Genomic DNA, 19144 nt, shown 5'->3' on the forward strand with positions numbered 1-19144 from the left:
CAGAGGTCGATGAAGACCATCTACATATCAGATAGTTACACTTCGATTCATAGTAATATCAAAATTACAGTTGTGAAGTAGCAATGAAGGTCATCTTATGGTCGGGGGTCACCACAGCATGAGATATTAAGGGTTCACAGCATTAGGAAGGTAGAGAAGTATTGCTTTAAGGAGAGAGAGAGAGAGAGAGAGAGAGAGAGAGAGAGAGAGAGAGAGAGAGAGAGAGAAGGATAGCAGAGTAGGTAACTGTTGCAGACCATAGCATGTTAAAGTCAGAAAAGAATAATTAGGGTAAGGGTGGCTTCATTTGGTGTTGTGTTGTTATAATGTATGGTGTTTATCATGAGAAGACAGCCCAGGCCTTCCTGGTCTCAGTGGAGGTACAAACGGTGAAAGGGTATATTCAGTCAAATCCCGTCACTGTCACGGAGCCATAGCACTGCAGTAAGCTTGGGTGACCGGGTCTTTGATCTTTGATCTCGTCATCCCTTAAGTCTAGGAAAGTTTGAGAAAATGTAAACCAAAGGAGAGATACAGTGCACAGACAGCCGGCTTGACAAGTTCTTCCTTATCTTTGAAGCAGAGGCAGCGCTTTCTGAACTTTATGTTGAGAGCACCTGGAGGACCTCCATGTTTGGGATATACAGGGAGAGTGGGTTCCTAACCTACTAACACTTGGCACCCAGAGCACATTTATGGTTCTGAGTTGCATCTGTTATCTTGAGCAGAAGCAGGGTTCCCAAGGAGGATTCAAGTGATACTATCAGGCAGAAACTGCAGGAGAAGCCATGGACAAGCATGACGACCTCCAATGCCTATCCTACCCAAGAATAAATGAATATTTGTGTGAAGCCTACTTCCGCTTCTGCTGACAGAAACCCCACTGATAATTATGGTATGTGGTGGTTATAGCAACGGGAGAGATGCTAAGTTTGGAGGGGTTTAGGAAATGTTGCAGTGTAAAGGAAGGCGCTTAATTTGACCAAGCCCATCTTCATATTTTATCCCTTAAATATTTATTCATTAATTCAGTAAACATTTATTAGTGGAAGTGGTGGTCCGTGCCTATAGTCCAAGCACCCAGGAAGCTGAGGTAGAAGGCTTTCAAGTTCCAGACCAGCTTTGGCTACATGGCAAGACTATATATTAATAAAACAAAACAGAAATATTGAGTGTTTGGATGTGCCAAGTACTATTCTGGTGGCCGGGCCTAGTTGTAGTGAGCAATGAAGATAAAAATCTCTACTCTTTTGGAGTTTATGACTGACAGCTAACAAATACTACATGCTACACAGTGGCAATCCTAAGAAGAAAATCATAGAATGAAACAAAATAGAGAAACGTGTGATATCCAGACACGATAGTGTATATCTGTGATCTACTTAAGAATTCTAGGTCACACAGAGTTACACAGAAGACCTCATCTCAATTCGGAAACAAGTCTGGGAAAGGCTGAAACAGGGAAAGACAGGAATGCACATAAACAGAGGATTTGGAAACTTTAGAATGGAGTGTTTTCTAATTTAGTTTCCAGGGAAAGACACTCTGGAAAGATGGTGCTTGAAGAACAACATGAAAGAGGTAAGGCGAAGGGGGCAGCCATGGCCTTGTGATTAAGAAAGGACAGAAATGACTGGAGACCTGGCTCAGTGGTTAAGAGTACTTAACGCTCTTGCCAAGGACCTGAGTTTGGTTCCCAAGCATCCGTATTAGGCATCTTACAAACACCTATAGCTCAAGCTCCTGGGGGGATCTGACACTCCCAGCCCCCACTGGTACCTGCACTTATATGAACACATGCACACACAGATACGCACATCTATTCATAATTAAAGCTAATAAAAACAAATCTGTTTTTAAAGAGAGAAAGGATAGAAAGGTATGCAAATGTCCAGGGTTTATGAGAAGAAATTGTACAAAGACCAGAATGCTTGCAATAGTGCTAGGAGACAGTAGTCAGTAGGTAACATAAGAAAAACTAAACAAAACCAACACCAGAAACCCCAGTGGTGCAAGAACCTTGAGCCCCAAATCAAGCCATTGCAAGGACTTTGGGTTTTGCTCACTGCATGGGATGGTGAAATGCCTAATAGTGTTCAAGCAAAGGCATAACTGCCAATGATGTATAGACCATCTGACATCAGGAGTTGGGTTAAGACTAGAATGACGAACTGGATTCCCTCCTTCTAAGGTGCCAGAGGACACTACGAGGTTATGAAAGCATCTTCAACCAGTCCCTGCCCTGTCTGTTTCATGCTGAGGGCTTCAGGCTAGGAAAGTACAGGGAAGGAAGCCTCAGCCCGGTGAATAGTCTTCTCTGAAGGAAGGGGACTTTTTCAAAGTAAAACTGAAACGATGGCTAATTATCTATTGGAGGAATTCTGTGTATGCCGAACACACTCTGTTAACAGTGTCTATAACCAACGGTTTCTATTGAGAAGATAACGATTTACAAAATATTTACCTGTGTGGTAACATTGACTTCCTTCTGGCTTCTGTTATATCTTTCTGCTTCACTATCTGTAATAGACAAAGCAATTCTGTAAAAGTTGAAGACATTGAAACCCTTTACAGAGTGCAGTTTTTATTTTAAAACTTTCTCAGAACGTTAGAGCTTGCATCATAACACCTGAGAATACTTTATAGAGTTACTGATACAGTATTAAAACAAGCCCTTTGGGGATAATTTTTAAGAATATAACCTGACATCAGAGGTAACTTCAAGCAAATAAATGTTTGGGAACTGAGCTAAGATACAAGCGGTCAACAAACAATCACCAGGTACTGTAGTAGGAAGAACTCTGAGATTTTTGTTTGTTTAGGCGGCTGACTGGAGGCTGCCTTCAAGAGGCGGTGCGGGAGGACAGTAAAGGGCATTAAAAAAAATTGACTTTACCGAAAAGAGAAATAGAAGGAAAACTTTGGAAATCCACAAAGGCAGCAAAAAGATTCAGAAAAGAGCTAGGAAGAAAGACACATACACAAAACAAAACACAAGATACACTCAAGCAAGACTAGCGCAGCTTCTGAGATGAGCAGAACTTCGGCTCCCAAGTTCCTTGTGAGGACCCAGAAGCTGTTTCCCAGGGGAAGCCCGATGGAAGCCAGGCCTCTCTTCTCAGGGCAAGCCGGGCTCCCAGGAGCATCAGCTCCAGTGGCGGGTGCAGATGGTACAGAGATTGCAGCGGGGAAGGAAAGATGCTATTCTGTCATGGTGCGCCTGCCACTCGAGAGCTGCGGAGCATGCTTTCATTCTTTGCGAACTTATTTGCATATATTACAGGTACATAATGGTAGGTTCATTATGACATTTTCATACACATATGTGAAGTATATTTATACACACGTGTATGTATGTATACATGCACACATACATTCACACACAACTCTCAACCCTTTATTGTCCCGCTCAACCCTCTTCCCCTTCCCAACCAGTTTCCCCAGGAAGGCGCTATCATCCAGTCCACTTTCTATCTCACTGTTCTTCTCCCCCTCCTCTTTCTTCCTCTCTTTCCACCCACTGCTCCTCCTCTTCCCCCCTTTTCTTCCCCCCACTCCTCTTTCCTCCCTTTTTAATGATCCACTGCGTTTAATTAGGGTGTTTTGAGGAGCACGGTTGATTAAGGAGTTATTTCCAAGAGCTCAGTCAGACAGTGCCATGCTACAGAGATGGAGCTCTTTCCTGAATGGTGTCTATGTCATCAGTGAGAGGTGGTATCTCATGATCTCCCTACCCTGTTCTGAGACAGAACCTTGGTGAGCCCAGTCGTGTGCTGATAATCTCAGCTTTTGGGAGCTCAACTGTGATGGCTGTTTTCTTCAACTTACAATTAAACCTAAAAGACCACACACACCTGGGAGGGACTTAGTTTTAATTAATTAAGTCCTTTGAAGTTAGGATCCCACTTCTAATCTAGTGACTTTCAATATAGTCGAGGCAGGAAGATACACATTTAATGCAGATCCTTTGAGGTGCGAAAACACCCTTTAATCTTCTGTTGGCAGTCTATACAAAGGGCATGGAAGAAGCAGTTTGCTCTCTTTGCCAAGTCGATAGCACCACAGCTTAGTCCTTTGACATTCCGGTGTATAGTGAAAACCAGCTGAGATGACCAGCTCATCATGGACTGAATAACTGTTGGGTTCTTGGACCTTCTGTTGTAGACAGCCATTGTTGGGGTGGCTGGACTGCGGGCTGTAAGCCCTTTCAATAAATCCCAATAGTTCTATCATCTATCTATCATCTATCTATCTATCTATCTATCTATCTAGATAGATAGATATATGTATAGATAGATATAGATATAGGTATAGATATAGGTATAGGTATAGATAGATGATATAGATAGATATAGTCATTAGTACTACAAGACCAAGTCATGCTCTGCATCCCCTTAAGAGAGAAACTATTGTTAAAATCTGAGGTACCTTGAAGATGTGAGACCAGAGAATATTGTGGGGGGGGGGGCTGCCACAGCTTTCGAGAGAGCAAGGCCCAGAAAAGGCACCTTTGGCATACAAGGAGGCAGGCATTCATAGGCTGAAGGATGCAGGTGGCAAGAGGCTGATTGAGGATGGGAAGTGCACAGAGAAGAGCCCTCCCCTTAGTGGCTGGGATTACATCAGTGCAACTGGGAATAAATCAAGAGTTTGATAGCATTGAGCCTGAGGCCAGTGGATGGGTCGAATTCTGGGTCCACTTGTCTGTTCCTCACTAATAGAGGTTCAGAGAAGTTACCTACAGTAACAGTGCTTCAGCAAGTTGAAGACATTGCAAAGAATAAAGGCAGGCCCTCTGTCTCTGTGCTCCAGTGCTGAGGATAAGTCTCACACTCAAAGCACTTTGAAGACAGTGCCCTGCCTCCCAATACTCTTAGCCCCTCCTAAAACATTATCCATACGGTGGTGGTGTAGTCTGCAGAGTCTCAGAAGAGTGGGATGATTTTCCCAGCCCACAGAGTGCAAAGAAAGATAAGCAAATCCAGCAGAGGCCCCTGATAAGGATGGCTTCTGTAAAGACAGCTCCGGGGGACATCAGACACTTGTGCAGACTCAGCGGGAGAGACCGGAGCCCACAGTTGATTGACCCTCTCTGCTCCATGCATGTAACTGTCGATTTTCAGTTGCTGAGGGCACAGAAAGAAGGGGCCTCAACACCTCCTTGCTCCCCTCCCTACTTCTTTTCACTTTTGTTTATCATACACTTAGCAGGAGTTTTCACTGTTCTGTATTTCATTTTATTTGTATTTTTATTTAGTCTCATATATTTATCTAATTTTGTTAAAGCAGTTTTCATTTGGGGGAAAGTTTTTTCCCTTCGTTTCTTTTTTGTTCTCTCCATTTCCTCTTCCTGGCCACATTTAGTCCCAGGATGCTCAAAGTCGAATCATTAGCACCTTTAATCACTAGACCATCTCACCAGCCCTAGCATTTTGTACAATACAGCACCGTGTTATGTAGGAGCATTTTCACACAAGTTCACACTAGATATTGAGTGTACCACTTCTCTACCCTCCCAGCTTCCCCCTTTCTCCCCTCCCCCCCTTTGGTCTCATTATCCCCTTAGACAATATTGTTTCTACTTACCTTTCGTGTACACACACACACACACACACACACTTTCTTACTCACTCCCCTGCCATTGGACACCTAGTTTGGTTCTTCGATGTGACTAAGAGCAGTGCTGAAGTGAACAGTGACCCTGGACATGAAGACTTGGAGAGTGGTATGAACCCCCGCCACAGCCCGCCACAGCCGTGGGTAACAGTTTGATTTTGTCCACATCCTTGATGCATCTGTTTTGTTGTTGCTGTTGTTTTGAGACTGTGTATCTCAGGTTGTTCTGGACCTTGTTAAGTAAACCAGGATAGGGAAGGACTCAGAGAGATCTTCCTGCCTCTGTTTCCTGCCTCTCCACGCCCAGGTGTGTTTGTTTACTTAATGATTAAAATTCAGACCTGGGTGAGACGATATCTCAACTTTTAAGATAATATTATAAAAGAGCAGGCTTCCTTATGGTCCATTGGCATATGCTTTGCCATTGGTTGACCCTCCGCTCCTTACCTCTCTGCCCCATTTCTTTGCATCCAGTCCTTGCTTATGTCATTCTACTCCAAATAAGCTGCCCTTCACTTTCATGCCTCGAGTGTTCTATCATCCCCCCTTCCCACGCTCCTCCCTCAAAACCTCTCCTCCCTGTAAACCCTTTTGTACTTCTCTTGCCTCTATGCACACCCATCCTATATAAATATACACATATAAAAATTAGACGCTAGGATCTGCATACGAGAAAAATATGTAGTGTTTGTCTTTCTGTGCCTGGGCCAGTTCACCCAGTATAATATTTCTACTTTTATTTGTTTCCTGAAAATTTAATTTTTCTTTGTGATTGAATAAAATTCCATTATATATACATATATATATATATCACATTTTTATTTTACATAAATCTTTTTATGAGCACCTAGTCTGTTCCACTTCCTTGCTGTTATGACAGCAATAAACAAGAATGTGTAACCATCTCAAAGGTAGACTATAGAATTATTTGGTTATAAGCTTGGAGGTGGCACTGGTGGGGCACATACTGACTTCTGTAATGTACGAACCAGTTTACTGTGAAAAAGGATCCCTATTCCTCTCATATTTTTACCAGCATTTGTTGTTGCTCTGACCGAGGTGAAGTGGAATCTGAAAGTAGCTAAATAAGGATGATAATTAAGGATACCAAACTCCATCCATCCCCTCTCTTTCATATGATCATTGTCCTTTTGTATTTTATCTTTTGAGAATCGTCTGAACATTTTATTAGCCTTTTTACTGGTTGAACTGTTCTTAGATTTTTGTGCTCTTTGTATATTCTAGATAGTAACTCTCTGCCAGAGGTAAAGGTAGCAACAATTTCCCCATTCTGCAGGCTGTATCTTCACTTGATTTGTTTCCTGTTAGCCTTTTATTTTATGAGGCCTAACTATCTATTGTTGGCCTTTTTTGAGAGTCTATTCAGAAAATCCTTCTTGATCATGGCCACATCACCCTGAACATGCCTGATCTTGGAAGCTGTTTAGACCTAGACTGTGCTTAGGTGGAGCACAGTGCTACCCTTATAACTTGAGTATTTCCTTTGTTATGTTCATAGAATTTCAGGTCTTACATTAAGGTCTTTCAGCCATTTGCAGTAGAGGTGAGATATAAAGATACTGGATTTTCCCTATTTGGTACAATTTTGGCTGCAAGTTTGTAACATATAACCTTTGTTATGTTGGTATATGTTTCTTCTATTCCGAGTCTCTTTAAGGCTTTATCATGAGAAGACATTGGATTTTGTAAAAGGCCTTTGCAGCATCTAATAATGTAATCACATCTGATACTTATTCTAATAATTTTCATGTATTGATCCATTCTTGCCCCTATGGGATAAAGTCAAGGTGATGGTGATAAATGAGCCTTTTGATTTGTGCTTGAATTCTTTTTATTTTTATCTTTTTTGTTGGATAGTTTATGTATTTACATTTCAAATGTTATCCCCTTTGCCAGTTCTTTCCTTGCCCATCCTCCTCCCCTGCTTCTATGAGGATGCTCCCTGGTTTAGTTAGGGTTTTATGGCTATGAACAGACACCATGACCAAGGCAAGTCTTATAAATAACAACATTTAATTGAGGCTGGCTTACAGGTTCAGAAGTGCAGTCCATTATCATCAAGACAAGAGCACGGCAACATCCAGGCAGGCATGGTGCAGGAAGAACTGAGAGTTCTCTATCTTCATCCAAAGGAAGCCAGGAACAGGCTAAGCATCCTCAGGCTGCTAGGAGGAATGTCTCCAAGCCCACCACCAGAGTGACACACTTCCTCCAACAAGGCCACACCTTCTAATAGTGCCACTCCCTGGGCCAAGCATATGCAAACCATCACACTCCCCCTCCCACTCATACACCCCCACCTTAACACCCTGGCATTCCCATACACTGGGGAAACGAGCCTTCACAGGACCAAAGGCTTCTCCTCTTATTGATGCTAGACAATGCTATCCTCTGCTACATATGTGGCTGGAGCCATGGGTCCCTCCATGTGTACTCTTTAGTTGGTGGTCTATTCCCTGGGAGCTCTGGGGGATCTTGTTGGTTGATATTGTTGTTCTTTCTATGGGTTGCAAACCCCTTCAGCTCCTCCAGTCCTTCCTCTGACTCCTCCTTTGGGGTCCCTGTTCTCAGTCTGATGGTTAGCTGCAAGCAACTTAATCTGTATCAGTAAAAATCAGGCAGAGCCTCTCCAGAGTGAAATTCTTAGGTAAATGAATAGAACTAGAAAATATCATCCTGAGTAAGGAAACCCAGTCATAAAAGAACACACATGGTATGCTCTCACTGATAAGTAGACATTAGCCCCAAAGCTCAGAATACCCAAGATACAATTCACAGACCATATGAAGATCAAGAAAAGGAAGACCAAAATGTGGATGCGTCAGTCCTTCTTAGAAGGGGAACAAAATACAGAAGGAAATACAGGGACAAGAATAGAGCAGAGACTGAAGGAAAGATCATCCAGAGACTGCCCTACCTGGGGATCCATCCCATATGCAGACACCAAACTCAGTTTCTATTGCTGATGCCAAATTATGCTGACAGGAGCCTGACATGTGTGCTTGAATTCTTTTCTCCAAGTATTTTGTTGAGAACTTTTGCATCTATGTTCATTAGGGATATTTATTAATGTGATTTACATATTTATGTATCTTTATTTGCTTTTTGTATCAGGGTAATATTGACTGTAGAAAGTTTGGTCTTTATAGAGATTTATTATTATCAGAGACTATACCACATTATTTAGATTTTCTTATATTTCTTAAGCCTTAGTTTGTGTCTTAAAATAAGAACTATTTTAGAGAAAGTTCCTTCTATAGATTTTTCTTAGGTCCATGTAATTGATGATGGAATTTAATTTAAAAATTCTCTTTATTTTTTTGTTAATAAGATCTATTTGTCAACCATAACCAGGAATTTTTGTTGTTGTTATTGGTTTGGTTGGTTGCTTGGTTGGGTTTTTTGTTTGTTTGTTTGTTTGTTTGTTTGTTTTGAGACAGGGTGTCTCTGTGTAGCCCTGGCTATCCATAGAACAGCTCTGTAGACCAGGCTGGCCTTGAACTCAGAGATCTGCCTGCCTATGACTCCCGAGGGCTGGGATTAAAGTAAGCCACCTTGCCAGGACAGAGTCGGGCACTTAAATCATCTATTATGACAAATCCTCATCTTTCTACAGAGTAGTTGTGGTGATTTAAGTATGCTAGGCCCATGGAAAGCAGCAGTGTTAGGAGGTGTGGCCTTGATGGAGGAAGTGTGTCACTGTGTAGGCAGGCTTTGAGGTCTCCTAGTGCTCAAGCTCCGCCCAGTGTGGAACAGCCTGCAGGAGACAGCCTCCTCCACTGCTTTCGGATCAAGATGCAGAATTTTCAGCTCCTCTTCTAGTACTGTGTCTGCCTGGATGCTGCCATGCTTCCCGTCATTCTGATAATGGACCGAAGCTCTGAAATTATAAGTCAGGTCCAGTTAAATGCTTTTCTGTGGAAGAGTTGCCTTCTTCGGCAGAATGTGTGAATCTTGCTCAGAAAGGGCCTGTCTGGATGGCCCTCAGTGAGAGAGTATCTATCTAGACCCCCTGGAAATAGATGCCCCAGGATCGGGTGGTACCCAAAGGGGGGGGGCTCCCCGGTTGAGGGCAATATGGAGAGAGGGATTAGTAAGGTGGGAGTGGGAAGAGAAGAGGGAGGGTCTGTGATGAGGATGGAAAGTGAATAATAATAAAAGAAGAGTTGCCTTGGTCATGGTGTCTTTTCATAGCAATGGAAGCCTAACTAAAGCAGTAGTGTTTGTTCATGAATTAAGTGTACACGATTTGGTGGGTATATATTTAGAACTGAGATTTCCTTTTTAACAGATTGTCCTTTCATCAGTAGGAAGTAATTTTACCTATTTTTTTCTGAATAATTTTGTTTGAAGTCTACTTTTTCAATTATTAGAAAAACAACACCTGTTTGTTTTCTAGTTCCATTTAATTAGAATGCTTTTTCCTATCCTTCATTCTAAGGTTGCATCTGTCTTTGATGATGAAAGGCATTTAACGGAGGCAACATGTTTTTTATACCCAGTATGTTAATCTGTTTCTTTTGACTAGGGAACTGAGGCTATATTTAGATTTATTATTTAGATTCATTATTTATCATTACATTATTATTTATACTTTATTTAAAATTAGTTATAAATAGTATATATTATATGTTTATAGTATATATTAGTATGTTATATATACTTATATATGTACATTTTTAGAAATATCATGGAAAGGTGAATATTAATGCCTGTCATTATAATTTTATAGTGGTTGGTAGTTTCCAATTCTTCATTTTCTTAACTACTGTTCTAGAACAGTTTTTTTTATGTAGCCTATGGATGGATATATTTATTTTTATTGTCAATCCAAAATTTTTATTTAAGAATCTTTTGTAGAGCTGGCTTGGCCATGAATTACTTTAGCCTGCTTTTTCATGCAAAGTGTTCCCTTCTCCTTCACTTGTGACAGACAGTTTTTCTGGGTATAGTAGTCAGGGTTGGCACATCATTCTGATTCCTTCAGGTATTTAAAGTTTCTGCTGAGAAAGCTGTTATTGTAATGGCCTTGCTTTTGTATGTGATATTTCTCTCAGCTTTCAAAATACATTTTTGCCCATTGTATTTAATGTTTTAACTATAACATGATATGAGCGAGTTTATTTGATTCCAGAGTTCTCAGGTTGGTTCAGAATATACAAGCTGATAAGTCAATTCCCACATAGACAGACATAAGGATAGAAATTAAATGATTATTACAACTGATAAATAAAAGACTTTTCACAAAGTTCAATATCCACTCGTAATAAAGAAAAGAAGTTTAGCTCTGTACCCTATTTTTTAATAGGATTGTTTGAGTCTCTGAAGTCTAACTTCTTGAGTTTTTTTGTATATTGTTTGTAATATACAAAATTATTATATTAACCCTCTATCAGATGTAGGATTGATAAAAATCTTTTCCCAATCTGTTGGCTGCCTTTTTGTCTTCTTGACATTGTCCTTAGCCTTACAGAAACTTTGCAATTTCATGAGGTCCCATTTATTGATTTTTGATCTTAGGGCATAAGCCATTGGTGTTCTGTTCAGGAAAATTTTCCCTGTGCCTATGTGTTCTAAGCTCTTCCCCACTTTCTCTTCTAATAGTTTCACTGTACCTGGTTTTATGTGGAAATCTTTGATCCACTTGCACTTGAGCTTTGTACAGGAGATAATAAAGGATCAATTTGCATTCTTCTGCATGCAGACTGCCAGTTGAATCAACACTATTTGTTGAAGGCTATCCTTTTTCTATTGAATGTTTTTAGTTCCTTTGTCAAAAACCAAGTGAACATAACTGTGTGGGTTCAATTCTGTTATATTAATCTACCTGCCTATCTCTGTACCAATACCATGCAGTTTTTATCACAATTGCTTTGTAATATAGCTTGAGGTCAGAGATGGTGACTCCCCAGGAAGTTCTTTTATTGTTGAGAATAGATTTTGCTATCCAAGGTTTTTTGTTATTCCAGATGAATTTGCAGATTGCTCTTTCCAATTCAATGAAGAATTGTGTTGGAATTTTGATGGGGATTGCATTGAATACCAAATGGCCAAGAAGCACCTAAAGAAATGCTTAACATCCCAATTAGGTAAATGCAAATCAAAACAACCCAGAGATTCCACCTCACACCAGTCAGAATGGCTAAGATCAAAAACTCAGATGACAGCAGATGTTGGCAAGGTTGTGGAGAAAGAGGAACACTCTTCCACTGTTGGTGGGGTTGTAAGCAGGTACAACCACTCTTGAAATCAATTTGTCGGTTCCTCAGAAAAGTGGACATAGTACTACCAGAAGACCCAGCCATTCCACTCCTGGGCATATACCCAAAAGATGCTCTAACATATAATAAGAATACATGCTCTACCATGTTCATAGCAGCCTTATTTATAATAGCCAGAAGCTGGAAAGAACCCAGATGTTCTTCAACAGAGGAATGGATGCAGAAAGTGTGGTATATTTACACACTGGAGTACTACTCAGCTATTAGAAACAATGACTTCATGAAATTCTTACGCAAATGGATGGAACTATAGACTATCATCCTGAGTGAAGTAATCCAATCACAAAGGAACACACATGGTATGCACTCACTGATAAGTGGATATTAACCCCAGAAAGCTCTGAATACCCAAGACCTTATGAAGCCCAAAAAGAAAGAAGGCCGAAATGAGGATGCCTCAGTCCTCCTTAGAAGGGAGAACAAAATAATCATGGGAGGAAATACAAGGTCAAATAGAGGAGCTGGGATTGAAGAAAAGATCACTCAGAAGTCGCCTCACCTGGGGATCTACCCCATATGCAGCCACCAAACCCAAGCACTTTTGCTGATGCCAAGAAGTACTTACTGGCAGGAACCAGATAGAGATGCCTCCTCAGGGGCTCTTCCAGAGTCATATGGATGGAGCTGAGCATGTTTACAGCTAATCAGCGGACTGAACACGGGGACCCCAATGAAGTTGCCAGAGAAAGGACTGAAGGAGCTGAAAAAAGTAGCAACCTCATGGCAAGGACAACATTATCAACCAACCTAACCCTCCAAAACTCCCATGGACTAAAACAACAAACATTCAGCACACATTGAGAGACTTATGGCTCCAGGTGCATATGTAGCTGAAGATATCAATGTCTGTCATCAATGTGAGAAGAGGAATTTGGTCCAGGGATGGCACAGTTTTTTAGTGTAGAGGAATGCTAAGGCAATGGGGTGGAGAGGGTGATTAGGAGCTAGTGCACCTTTGTCAAGGGGAGGGGAATGGGGTGGGAGAAGGGGATAAGATTTCAAACATAAACACAGAAAGTATCTAATAAAAAATAAAATTAAATTTAAAAAAAAAGAAAAAAAAAAGAATGAGGACATTATGAGTTTTTTCAGGCAAATGGGTGGAACCAGAAAATATCATCCTGGTGAGGTAACTCAGACCAAAAAGAACATGTGTGGTTTGTACTCACCAGTAAGTGAATATTAGTTTTAAAATGTACAAAATACCCAGGATACAATCTGCAGAACTGCAGGTTAACAAGCCAAAGGGCCCAAGTAAAAATGTTTCAATCCCACTTGGGAGTGAGAAGAAAGCAATCATGGGGGGCAGAGGGAGGGAGGGATCTAGGTAGGAGAGGGGAGGGAGAACATGGAAAAGGGTAACATGATCAAGTATTGTGTGTGTGTGTGGGGGGGAGAGAAACAGGAGAGAAGTCCTGAGGACCAGCAGAATGAATAGAAATATGCAACCTTGGGGTGAGGTTGGGAGGTGGGAAGACCCTCTAGAATACCAGAGACCTGAAACAGAAGATTCTCAGGACTTAGATGAAATTCCAACCATGGAGAGAGGAAACTTGTAGAATCCACCTTCAAGTAGAAAGACCAGAGGGATGGGGTTGCCATCCCACAGTCAAAAACTCTGACCCAGAATTGTTCCTGTCCAAAAGAACTGCAGGGACAAAAATGGAGAAGAGACTGGGGGAAAAGAGGTCCAGTGACTGGCTCAAATTAGGATCCAGCTCAAAGGGAGGCTCCAAGGCCTGACACTATTGCTGATGCTATGGTGTGCTTACAGACAGGAGCCTAGCATGGCTGCCCTCTGAGAGGCCCAACAAGCAGTTGACAAAGACAGATGCAGATGCTTACACCCAACCAATGTACTGATGTTGGGGGTCCCTATGGTTGAATTAGGGAAAGGCTAAAAGAAGTTTGAGGAGGAAGGTAACCTCATAGGAAGACCAGCAATCTTAACTAACCTGGACCCCAGAGATATCTCAGTCACTGGACTACCAACCAGGTAGCATACACTAGTTAATATGAGGCCCCTGACACATACACAGCAGAGAACTGCCTGGTCTAGCCTCAGTCAGAGAAGATACCCTAACTCTCCAGAGATTTGAGGCCCCAGGGAGTGGAGGGGTCTGGCAGGGTGGGGTGGGGACATCCTCTTGGAGACGGGGAAGGAGGAATGGGATGAGGAACTGTTGGAGGGTAGAAGGGCTGGGGATAACAACTGGACTGTAAGAAATGATTAAAGATAATTTTGAAAAAGATTAGCTCAGTCGCAGAACATTCACCTAGCATGTATAAGGCCCTGGGGTAAATCCCCAGTACTAAAAACACACACGAAAACAAAATCTAAGCCCAAATCCCATGCACTATGAAGTAAAACACACACACGTGGGATACATGTAAAATACACACACATGTGATATGCTCACACTCTGAACACATAAGAATTTGGCTTAGGACAAATACGTGTAGTCAAGTTTTCCTATTTACAGAAGTCACAAGACTCTACCTTAAGAACAGGTCATACATTTTCTTATGGTATCTCTAGGCTTGCATTGATTGGTCTAATGTGTTTTTTATCTTTTTTTTTCATTGATGAACTTTTACCTGTTTTTCCCCAATAGAAGCAAACATCTATTAAAATTAGTTAATTATTTTCGACTGACACATAGTTATGTGTTTATGAGGTAAGATGTTGTTCTGAGCCTGGTGGCAAGCTCTGGTCGCATGTTCTCTTGATTTTGCGAGACAGCGTATATAGGAACTAGCCACCAGCTGTTTGATTTCTAACCCCTTGTCAAATCACTGTGGCCAAGGGAGGCCAAGAACACTTTGCAAGTCAAGATGGTGTCATTGTCCCCCACTCTGCCTTTAACTCTACAGGTCTTCATTCTGTGCCGTTTTCATTGGTTCTCTATGATAATTTAGACATATTATGTATTTTGACATAACTCATATATTTTGCATAATATTTTACATTTGGAGCATAATAAAGTTCAGCCTTATGATATCTAATTCTTTAAAAATTAAGAATTTAAGATGGAAGGTAGAGAGATAGGACTGGCTGCTTTTGCAGAGGACTGGAGCTCAGTTCCCTGTACCCACAGGGTGGCTCACAACCATCTGTAGCTACAGCTCCAGGGGACCTGGTGCCCTCTCTTGATCTCCACAGGTACTGAGCATACATTTGAAACACATACCTACATGTAAACAAAATACTCATAAAATAAATCTACTTTTTCAGTATGGAAAAGAAAAAAATACATGTAAATTAACAGCATTAAAAGCCTACGAGAAATAAAGCTTTGTTAGAAACCTCATAATTTTAGGCATTAATGTTTTGCTTATTACAAGTCATCTCTCAATGACTGCTTTTTTTTCTTCAGATTACTTACTCTAATTATATTTGTGTATTTAGAAATGATACACTGTGACTTGATATTATAGTAACCGTAAATGCCTAGTAATTTTTAAACTCCATTATTACAGCTAGAGAAAAATGCTAGGAGAAGCCATGTGATTTGCTAGATTCCCCATTGTCATTTTCTTCAAAGTACACGAGATATAATTAGACCTAGTATGACAGAATGTAGAGACACAGAATACAAAGTAAAAAGTGTCATGTGTGCTGGAGTCAGAGGACAAAATTATGGATATTAAATGGCATAAAGTTTATATTATACACTGGGCCACAAAATCAAACTGTCAGTGGCAAGAGTAACATGAAAATTACGGGGCTAAAGTCGTTATCAAGGGAAGGATAAATGTAGCCAGGAGAATTAGTGGAGTGGGAGGGGGTGGGGACTAAAGCTCAGGGATTAACTCTTCAGTAACTCAAGGAAAAGAGATGCCATCAGACGTTTTCCGCAGGAGAAGGACAATCAGAACTCTTGAAATTCACCAAAATATGATTCCGTTTTCCTCTCCAGCGTTTAGATTCTCACCTAAGAAGATGAAGTATTAAATGGCTATCAGGAGGAACAGTCTGTCGAGAAGCAGATTGGCTGTTTTATATGAAGCAAGAAGCCATGGCGATGGCTAGGTGCGGGTAGCATCTGTGTCGTCATTGTTTGGCATGAGTGATGGCACGGCCTCCAATTCCAACACTTTGGGAGGAACACGGTCTACCAGGGGCAGGAAGGAAATGCTCGAACTTTTACTAATATGGGGCTTTCATTTTTAAAATTCCGTTTCAAAGATATATTTTGTACAACACATAATACAGTAGGTCAGCAACCTACCATGATATGAGTATGTACCTTCAAAAGTCTGGTGTAAAGTTAACCTTGGAAGGGAAATAAATATCATTCACTTCTAGAATACAGTATCTAACTACAAATTATTACATGCCATATTCTTTGCATATTTTATCTCGAATATGGATAGCAATCAAGTAAGGAGGTAAACAGGTGATACTCTAATGATACACGTGTTACTGTAATGCTAAGTGGAATAGCCAGCTGTTCAAGGCCAATTCGAGAATGAGATTCCCATTCAAGTCTGACTCCAGACATTTCCTTCTTTCTATGCTGCTGTGGTTTCAAGCTATCAAGGGATCCACACTAGATTGCCTTTAATTGGGGAGATGTTGTAAAGCAGCCCAACCTTCAGCCTCATAGCCATAGAACAGAATCATGACTTGACAGAGAAGATTTAAAGTTGTGGCCAGTCATATAGCAAAGTCCACTCTGTTTCTTTTTTTCCTTCTGATTTCCCTGGATTTTTTTTCTTGTCCTCATTAACCTTAGATCCCAGGACAACAATCATAATTAATAAATACCTTAAGACAAAGAACTGAAACAATCCCCACCAAGAGACCGTGGCACCAACATAGTTGCCCAAAGTAGGATCCCTAAATAAGAGACCTTGCCTTCAACTTAGTTGCCCAAGTAGATACCTAGATGATAACCAGACACAAAGTCAACCAGAGCCCTATAATCCTGGGATACTTCAATGGAAACCCCCAACCCTTGCCTTTGAAGATAGGCTTTAACTTTGGAGCTGGACTAAAGGCATTTTGCATCATAGTATGGCCACAGGCCTACAGGGGGACAGGGAATGTAGTGGTTTAAACAAGAAAGGCTGTGATTGATCCATATATTTTCATGCTTTGCCCTCAGTTGATGAACTGTTTTTCGTGTCTTAGGAGGTCTGACCTTGTTGGAGGACGGGTGTCACTGAGGGTGGGGCTTTGAGTTTTCAAAAACTCCTGCCAGGCCCTATGTGTGCCTCTCTCTGCCTGCTGCTGCAGGTTAGAAAGTAAAACTACTGATCTAGTACCATGCCTGTCATCCCACCATGATGATCATGAACCAACCCTCTAAAACTGTTAGTAAGCCCCCCAATTAAATGCTTTATTTTATAAGAAAAGGGGGAGGGAAGGGAAGGGAAGGGAAAGGAAAAGAAAGCAAAAACACAAGTTATAGGAGAATCCAGAAAGGAGTCTAGACTGAAGGGATAAGACATGCTAAGCAAAGACAGTCAGATAACCTGGAACTATATCCTGAGAACAAATCAGGCTGAAAAGAAATGAATAAAAATATCCAGAAAAGTCCGTGTCACCCTATATGGGTGGATGGCAGGGAGACAAGTGAGTTGGAGCCACATGAGAGTCCTGAGAAAGTCCCCCAAAGGGGTATTTATTTTGTGGCACTCCGGCTTTCTAAGGAGAGCGGAATGTAAATCCACTTTTCATTTTGTGCCTGCGTTCATACGATAGCTCCCTCACAGACTCAGTCATGATTGATCTAATTTTATTCTAATTTACACGTACCCTCAGAATAATTTTCCCTCTACAGGCACACATCCTCTTAAAAACCCATTAAGTCCCTGTGGCATAAAAATGAAATTGTTCAGTTGACCTCCAGTTTCCTTCACAATCGAGTTTAACCCCACATTCATAGCTCCCTTTAAATCCAAATAACCTGTTTCATTAGTTACTGGTTATAACTTTGAAAGTTCTCTTCTCTCATTTATATCATCATCTCCACATTTTCTATTAAAACTAGACTAAAATTATTGAAAATTTCACCCCCAAAATCACGTCTATGCTTTTTATGCATTTGATTTGTGAGCTGCTTAACTTTAGATATCTCCAAGAACAATGCTTAGAAGGGCCTCTTTATAACGCCTTACATATCTGTATAAAGGTGGGTAAGTTTAAAAAACCCTTTGAGCCTCATTTCCTATCAGCTGGGGGCACTCGCCTTTCCTTTAAATTGTTTGTCTACTCCTTACAGAACACACAGAGTAGTGTGGGGGTAGAATCAGAGTGTGGAAGTGTTTGTTGAAGGCAAGTATTGAATTCAATGCAGCCAAACATTATATATTAATTCTCTTCTTTCCCAATGACCAGTCTTTAAAAAAAAATTCTGTGCTGCTGATCACAACTAGGTTGGCACTCGGTGTTCCATCTCTGAGGTATACAAATGAGGCCAGTCCCCAAAAGTCTTGTACCTGTGGGCCTGCATATGCACAGATGACATTGCTTTCTATCGACTGCAAATGAAGAAGCTTTACTTTCTAAGCAAGAGCAGCAGCCACAGCCCAAGAGTTTCCCTTCTCGGCAGCTTTTAACTCTTGGATCACTCTGCCTCTTGCCTCAGCCCCTTACATTGTTCCCTGAGTTCTGGTTACAGTCTCTCATCTCCATTCTCCATGGCTTGGACTTGTCTCTAGCAGAATTTCACAAGACTCTGTCTTCTCTCTGATAAGGAGGGTACTGTAATCTTCCTGTCCAGCTCAGGAGTGAGATTCTTGACATCTTTTTCTCTGATCCTGCTGCTCACATGGCCAGACCCTTCCCTCTTCCCCAGGTCTCTTGCAGACTAAGTGAGGTTTATTTTCAGCCTTCAGACATGACTACAGTCTCTAGATAGTTGTCACAATGGTACACTAATATTGTCTCTGCAGCTCTTCTGGTCCTCTCTTTATGGGAGGGATTTATGATAATGATGGCTATATAACTAGACCAGACTTTGAAGTAATGAAGGACTGTGAAAACAGAGATTAAAGAAATTGAAACTTGTAATAAAAGGACGGTGATAATGAAAATGCTTGCACCCTAATAACTTTGCTGAGGGATAAATGCATTTAATGTAGTAGCTATAGGCTTGATAAGGGATGGCTGGTGGAGTTACATGAAATGGTAATGGTAATTTTCTAGGTGTTGTAGAAAGAGTCTATAATTTAGCGTTGATGTCTGAGAAAGAAAGGTATTTTTAAAAACCTTTTTC

At 41.0% G+C, this 19144-nt stretch overlaps 1 protein-coding gene across 1 annotated transcript in view; it reads right to left on the minus strand.

The window, feature by feature from the left end:
- Positions 1-19144, minus strand: part of SEL1L2 (SEL1L2 adaptor subunit of SYVN1 ubiquitin ligase) — a gene marked incomplete at both ends in the record, with an annotated part of 118032 nt that overhangs the window by 83671 nt on the left and 15217 nt on the right. Inside the window, one exon of the mRNA XM_080931432.1 lies at positions 2465-2520. Within this exon, the coding sequence (XP_080787558.1) occupies positions 2465-2520 (56 nt within the window). The remainder of the gene's footprint in view (positions 1-2464; positions 2521-19144) is intronic.

Source organism: Micromys minutus (assembly GCF_963924665.1).
Source record: "Micromys minutus genome assembly, chromosome: 17".
In the NCBI taxonomy this organism is placed as follows: domain Eukaryota; kingdom Metazoa; phylum Chordata; class Mammalia; order Rodentia; family Muridae; genus Micromys; species Micromys minutus.